At 38.2% G+C, this 7,891-nt stretch overlaps 1 protein-coding gene across 1 annotated transcript in view; it reads right to left on the minus strand.

The window, feature by feature from the left end:
• LOC107671157 (proline-rich transmembrane protein 4-like) overlaps positions 1 to 6,589 on the minus strand; it is an 8,640-nt gene extending 2,051 nt beyond the window's left edge. Inside the window, exons 1-4 of the mRNA XM_016464020.1 lie at positions 6,519 to 6,589; positions 4,479 to 5,233; positions 3,002 to 3,145; positions 3 to 652 (exon numbers count right to left, since the gene is read on the minus strand). Of these exons, the coding sequence (XP_016319506.1) occupies positions 3 to 652; positions 3,002 to 3,145; positions 4,479 to 5,154 (1,470 nt within the window). The 5' untranslated portion in view covers positions 5,155 to 5,233; positions 6,519 to 6,589. The remainder of the gene's footprint in view (positions 1 to 2; positions 653 to 3,001; positions 3,146 to 4,478; positions 5,234 to 6,518) is intronic.
• Positions 6,590 to 7,891: the final 1,302 nt, after the last annotated feature.

The raw sequence follows: 7,891 nt of genomic DNA on the forward strand, positions 1-7,891 counted from the left end.
AGTTGCAGTATTGCCATGGAAGCCATCACTATGGCTATGTGCAGCAGCACTAGGGCGGCCAACAGGCAGGTGCTGCGCTGCAGGGTATTCTGGGAAAGTAGCTGGGTACAAGAGCGAGCAGTTAGCAGTAGAAGCAGAAGGCCAAATGATGCAGTAATACAGGGATAGGCAGCTTCGTGCATCAGTCGTGCCCAGACTACGGGTAGGCGCTCTTTTTGGCCGTATGGATCATAGAGGAGCCACAGAGCTCTGCTGGAACCTGTTAGTAGTTGGAGAAGGTGGAGGAGGCTGAAGTGAGCACAGCCAGAGGGCCAGCGCAATGGCAGACACATCAGGCTGAGCACAGACAGCACAGCCACGAGCGAGAACACACAGCTGAGCCCGTATACCTGCAACTCCCATGCCAGGCCCCATGTTGCCATAGCAGCATTCCAGTCAGCCAGTAAAGGGACCAATAGAGGCGGGGTCTGGGCTTCAGGGGGTGGGGTTATTACACCAGGGGGTGTGGTTTCATACACAGGAGGTGGAGTGGACAGGGTGTTGTTAGTTGAAGCGTGATTCCATGAGGAGTCAGGCGACTGACAGATCCCAGTGCCAACCAGGCTGCAGTCATGAAGTGTGGAAGATTTGCGTCTGTCATCACCTGGAGATGCTGAAATGCAATATATAGCTTGGTTTAAGATGCATTTAGTTTTACATACACTCTCAGAAAAAGGCACAAAAGCTGTCACTGGGGCACGGTACACTTAGGTACACCTTTGTACCTAAAGGCTGCATATTGGTACCTTAAAGGTACATATTAGTATCTACAAGGTATATATAAGTACATATAAAATATAATGTTAATTTAATTTCATAAATTAATTCACACAAACATTAAACAATGTTTTATAGATGAACAATGGAACACTTACTGTTGGAACGTCCTGTATTTTAAAATTAAAGTATTTATTTTTGTAAATATATGTATTTATTAAAATATAAGTTTTATTTTTTTTTTTACAAAATTTTTACAATAATGAGCAAAACAATACTGAGTGAACCATTTCATATTATTTACTCATATTTTTTTAACTGTTAGTTATAGCATGCTGTTTTTAAAGTGGAGCAAGATATTGTAATGCAGCCTCAAATTAGATTTAGTCTGTTTATGCACACATGAGGTTATATTCACAAAACACAAAGCTAATATTCTCCACAAGCCTGCTTAGGTTTTTTTTCTTTTTCTTTTTTTTCATATAATGAAGTTACACGATACAGCACAAGAGGTATTTAAACCGCAGAGAAAACACACAACAAACCATGTTTCACAGAGAATCCCGTATCTAGAAGTATACAAATGATCTACAACAAGAGGTAAGTAGATAACGTTGCTCCAGTATGAAAGCCAGGGTCATGAATCTCAGCATTAACATAAGACGATACACCATCAATCGTAAATATATAAAACAATGACTGTGTTATTAGCTATGTGGAACTAGGCTGTTGTAAATGGGTCGCACACTTCATCTCTGACACACATTCACATACGGCACAGATAAGAGGGCATTGATCCTGTTGTCGTTCCCATGAGTGTGACTATTTAAAAATTAGTAACTGACACACTTTCATGACATTACATCACTTAAATACCTGTGCGTGGAAGTGAGAAGGAGAATCTGAATACAGCCTAACTTTTTACCAATACTCTGCACTAATTGTGGATCAAAAGGCACTTCATTGCTTATTGAAGGACTGATTGATTAATATAGATTATTAGTAAGTGTTTCTGCATGAGTAATGATCCAGACACTGGGACTGAATCTCTGAATCAGCATTAGCCTTTAGCATGTGTTAATTAAGGTCAGAGAATCTAGCTTGAGTTTTCCCTCTACAGATTGAATGATTGACCTTTGTTCACAGGACGAGATTTCAGTACCACCACCCTTAAAATCTCTTTGGCTGACCAAAAACGACAAAAGAGAAAACAAAACAAAAAGTGTTAATCAAGAGTTGCAATATATAATAAACCCTTAATCTTCATAGCTCGCCAGTTTCTGCTACAGTTTTATCTTATTTCTAAGAAAAAAAAAGTCTTAGCTTTTGTATTGTCAACTTTCTCATGACATTTTCTTTTAGTAATGTAAAGAAATGGTCATTTAAGGCTATATATATATATATATATATATATATATTATACTTTTTTAGCACCCACTACTCCAGTCTTAGTTGCTTAAAAAATGTATTTTAAAATATATTTAAACCAGTTTTTATTTTTTTTTATTTTTTATTTTTTATTACTGCTTTTAATGTATTTTGATCAGATAAATGTAGCGGTTGACCAAAAACGACAAAAGAGAAAACAAAAAAAGTGTTAATGAAGAGTTGCAATATATAATAAACCCTTAATCTTCATAGCTCGCCAGTTTCTGCTACAGTTTTATCTTATTTCTAAGAAAAAAAAAGTATTAGCTTTTGTATTGTCAACTTTCTCATGACATTTTCTTTTAGTAATGTAAACAAATGGTAATTTAAGGCTATATATATATATATATATATTATACTTTTTTAGCACCCACTACTCCAGTCTTAGTTGCTTAAAAAATGTATTTTAAAATATATTTAAACCAGTTTTTATTTTTTTTTATTTTTTATTTTTTATTACTGCTTTTAATGTATTTTGATCAGATAAATGTAGCCTTGGTGAGCTCAAGAGACATTTTGATTCACTAAAAAGAATTGGCACATAATAGTAATTTGCATGTGAATCAGACTACACGTACCATATTGTATGTTTGTTTTTGCGTGAGGCTAAAATGATAAAACAGGTTACATATGCAAGACCCTGAGTTCAATTATTTCAAACCTTCATTTTTTTTAAATAAATTTTTCTTGTAATCTCTTATATGCATGTAAATTTAGAAGCATTGTGAAGGACTGGAAAGCTCTTGTGCTCTGATCACCAACAGTAAAAGATCATGTGTTAGAATAGAGGTCATTCTGACAATGAATGCTTCAGTACCTGCTTCAGGATAGGTTTCAGTGACCTTGATCACAGTGGTGGTCAATTGGCCATTTTCTTCATTTTTCACTTGGTCAACATCCTCACGCTTCTCTCTTTCAGGGTCAGGACTTGTCATATTGAGAGTAGGCTCTGTCAGACTATCTGAGAAAGAGAAAATAGGATTATAAACCTGTTCTCAAACAAGTGGAACTGATAGCGGATGCTAGCTCAAAAAGAAACTACATCATTTGATTTAAACCTGCTTTTGTTCTTGTTTTTTTACCCATAATCCTCAGCCAAACTTTAATTCCAAAAGATTCATACAAAAGAAGCTGTAAATTGTATTTAGTTTCACAACGAGTCGCTAGGGGGCTTGTATCCCACTCACATCTGCAGTGATGAATGGCTTGTTCACTGCTGGAATACTGATGTTTTCACTGCAGCTTGAGGAACAGTAGGCAGAGTTAGTCTTACTGACACAGGCATTAAGAGGAAGCTAATGCAAAACAGGATTACCAAAGAGATGCAGTAGAAGTACATACCGATATCCCTTTATTACAACATTTTGATTTGCACGTTTACATATTTTATTCAGTCTAAAATGTCATCATCAGTGTGTCAATATTGTTTTCCAGCAGTGAGGTTGCCCCATTAATCATATTGTACCTGTGTATTTGAAAGAGTGAATGAGGGAATTTTCCATTTGTATTAAAAGTGATACAGTAAAAAAATACTTGTGTAGTCCGATTCATGAATAAATGACTCTTATGAGCCAAATATTTTTAGTGAATCAAAAACATCCAGTGCAACCAGAACAATCGGATTCACAAACTCTTTTGAGCTGATTCTTTGTAGTGAACCGAAAACATACATTGCCACCAGAGTAGTCCGATTCATTAACAAATTACTCTTATGAGCCGATTATTTTAAGTAAATTATAAGCATACAGAGAAACATTAGCAGTCTGATTCATGAACAAATTGCTCTTATGAACCAATTATTTTTAGTGAATCAAAACATATAGTGCCACCAGAGTAGTCAGATTCTTGAACAAATTACTCTTATTATCCAGTTGTTTTTTGTGATTTGTGAATCACAACATACAATGTGAGAAATATAGTGTAATTCTCAAACAAATGAATCATATGAGCCGGTTCTTTTAATAGTTTAATAAGACAAGTTACTTGTTTGAATTAGTCTCACAAATCCTTCACTGAACAGAATCCATCAGAACGGTTATAACAACTGACTCACTATGATTATTGTGATAAGCCTATTATTATGACTATTTTCAGTGGTGTCTGTATCAAAATGATATATCAGCACCAGACCAACATGAACCATCATGATCCAACATGGAAATACATTTGGTCTAAGCTGGCCTTTTTAACAACCAAAAAACTTAGCATGTCTTTTATGCAGGTACACATTTACACGCTATGAGGTTCTGTCATGACATGCAAAGTTGGCTCTGGTGTATCATTCATTTGATTACCTGTAGGAGCATCTGTCAAATCCTTTGTTTCCTCAGATGGCCGCAGATAGTCTGTCAGCCCTCTTGGCAAAGTGGTACCATCTAAGGTTCCTCTGGCATATGGTGTCTGGGTAGCACCAGAGGACTTCCACAGTATCTGGTAGGTGCTAAATCTGGTTTCAGTAGGAGTCTGAGGTGTATATGTCTCTGTATTCCAAGCAATAGGTGTCTTGGACTCAGTACTCCAGGCCTGAGAAGGAAAAGGATGTAGTGTTGCCAATGAAGATGATTTAAAAGATTGTTCCATATTGACTTGCTTACTAAAAGTTGACCAATCAGATGCCTCTTCATCATTCTGGATGTCTGAAAGAGGTTCAGTGTTAGTGGAAGTCAAAGTTTTGATCCATGGTGTTCTTGAGGCTAGAAGTCTTGTCAAACCATGATCCTTCATTGTGACATAGGGGTTTAGATCAACTGAAAAGTCTACCTCAAGGTCTCGCCTAGTCTCCTCTGAATGTAATACATCGGTTGGAGTAGTCATGTCCATTTTTGTTGATTGGGACATCCATTGTGCTGGCTCAGTGTCTGTGCTAGCCCAAAAGTGGGCTCTTTCATTTCTATTCAAAGATGCAGCAGACAGACTACCACACAGTGAGAAACTGAAGACCAGCAGTAGCGCTTCACTGTGAGGGGTCATGCTGACACTCCTCTGAAGATGTTATTCCTTACAATATCACCAAGCTGTCTCCTTTTGACTCTCACATTCTGCACTGGTTCTGGGAGAAGAAGAAAATAACACGAGATAAGAACAACTAGATTCAACCATAAACTGATTTCAAATAGGCATGCACCAACATTAAAATCCACCCAAAACAATAATCCAATTATTTCCATGTTAAATAGCAATATTAGAAATATACTTATTCAATCTGCTAATCAGTCAATCAATCTACGCTTTTTTTTTGCAAAATAAAATATTACAGTATTTATAAATTATTATAATTCTATACTTCTTTGCAAAACAATAAAATAAATAACAAAATACAATTGTTGAAATTAGTATAAAATTATACTTTATTCAAAAATATATTTATATTTATTATAAATCTATACTTTACTTTTTTGCTAAATAAAATAAGATAAACTCTCATCAAAAATAATAAATTAGTAAAATAAAATTAGCTAAATAATAAAATACAATATAACATAAAAGGGTTAAATGTTTACAATACTCGTTTGCTATCACTTTAAGTTAGTGTTGGTGTTATGATAATATTTAAATATTAACATAGGAAGTTTAAATATCCAGTATTGGCTCGATAAATATCCACATTTTCCAACAAAAATCCAATAATACTGAAATTAGGGATGCGCAATATAATAGTTATCAGCCAATGTATGTTATTTTATTTCATGTATCATATCTGATAGCTGATGTATATTTATCTCTAATGTCAACTCTTTGGAATTGGACATATTTGGTTCTCCAACAGTGGCACTGCACTAAAGGTTGAGTGTTGAGTGGCGCATATTACAGCCAGAGCTCTGAATTTACACACCATCAGTCTTATTCGATCCCCTCGAGTCATGTGACCCAATTCAGAAAAAAAAAATGTACCACACAGAAATACTTACAAAATACATCATAGTGTATACTTTTACACAGACAAATGCTATATATTTTGCAGTCTACATGAATCAGTCTTCATTAATTATATAATTGCAGATATATTATGACTGTAACAGTTAGCAATTGCATTAGACTGCTTAGATTTATGTCAAACGACCTGACAGCTGCTGCAGTGCCAGCAATGGTTCTTAACTCACATTAACCTTTTCTTTTCTCGCCTTTTTGCATTTTAACTAGTTTCTCAACCATCTTTCATCTTTTTTTCTGTCTCCCGCAGTGGATGCACATTTCCAGCCAGTGCAGCACTGTTTAATGCATCCTCTCTTCAGCAGCAGCATTTAGTGACACATTTTCACACAGAAGCACCTGAATTCACATACACATATATGCATAGACTGAAAGTTTGATTGTCCCAGAAGAGATGTGCTTACCCCAGGACGCATAGATGAAGAGTCTAAAATAGGAGTAATCCTTTTGCCTCCCATCCTGCTGCAGAAAAGATTTGATTCTGTCTGTGCCTGCGCACGCGTGTGTGTTTTAGTGCTCTCTCTCTCGCTCTCTCTAAAACACACACACATACCCATCTCGGCTTTTCGCAGGGACACACACATGCTGCCTGACACACCCCTTTTAGTATCCCATGTCCATTCTCTTTCTCTCATCAGGAGTCTGATCCCTCTCTTCTGATTCGGTTAAGCTGTGCGTCTAGTTTCCAGAGCTGGATTAGCCTGTTAGGTGGTTGACTTCCTTTCTCTTACATCATTGAGTACCAGAGGCAGGTCATCTACTGCAGTCTACTGCTCCTAAAAAGGAAAAAAAAAAAAACATGTTTACAGTACATTCATAGATCTAAATAGAAGAGGATGAGCCTCTCATCCAATTCAGTTCAGCAAATCAATATACAATATTGAATGTAATTTTCTGAATCCCTCAGAGTGTCATGCCCCTGGACTCATTCTGTGTGTTTTTCCCTCTCCACGTGCCTGCCCTGACCTAGTTTTCCCATGTTGATTGCTCATTAGTTCCAGGTGTGTCTCGTCATCCCCTCGTTAAGTCGAGTGTATTTATAGTGAGTCCTGTTCTGAGTTCTTTGTCTGGTATTGAAAGTTCATCTTTCTCCACTACGTGTGTGTTCCTAGTTCCATTGGATTTTTATTAAAGTCTGTTCGTTTGAAGTTTACTCCACGTCTCCTAGTTCCTCGCTCCGTGCTCCTCACAGTAGTGGTGTAGCGTGACAGAATACCAGACTGAAACAGTTACCTCCGTGTGTTTCCTCCGTTTTTGTTTCAGTTTTTACCAAGTGTTTTTTGTTTTTGTTGTGCCCATGGATCCTCTCGCCCGCCCTGAATACCTCCTCCTGCTGCTGGAGCAGGGGGAAAGATTGCTCGAGGGCCACACCAGACTGTTCCTGGTCCTCGCCAACCTCTCCAGCTACCCGGATGTCGCTCTCTGTGCATTCTATGATGCCAGTCTAAACCTGGCATAGAGAGCATCGTCCGAGGAAGGCCCTCGAGCGAGTTTCGCCGCCTTTGTGGAGTGGACACTGGAGAGACACGGATCCCCGTTCACCGTCTGTCCCGAGGTGAGCTGCTCGCCGTGGCTGAAGTATCCCTTGACTCCGCCTCTAGCCTCTAAGCCCCGGACTCCGCCTCGGTCCGTGGACCCGTCGGCTTCACCATGGCTCCTAGCTCCCTCCTCTCCGCCGTGGCCTGGCAGTCCACTAGCTCCGCCGGGCTCCCTCATCCCTCCGGCTCCGCCTTGGTCTGGCGTCGACCATCCTGCGCCTCGAGATGCCACTCCTCTG

Source organism: Sinocyclocheilus anshuiensis, unplaced genomic scaffold (genome assembly GCF_001515605.1).
Source record: "Sinocyclocheilus anshuiensis isolate Anshui unplaced genomic scaffold, SAMN03320099.WGS_v1.1 scaffold1141, whole genome shotgun sequence".
NCBI lineage: Eukaryota > Metazoa > Chordata > Actinopteri > Cypriniformes > Cyprinidae > Sinocyclocheilus > Sinocyclocheilus anshuiensis.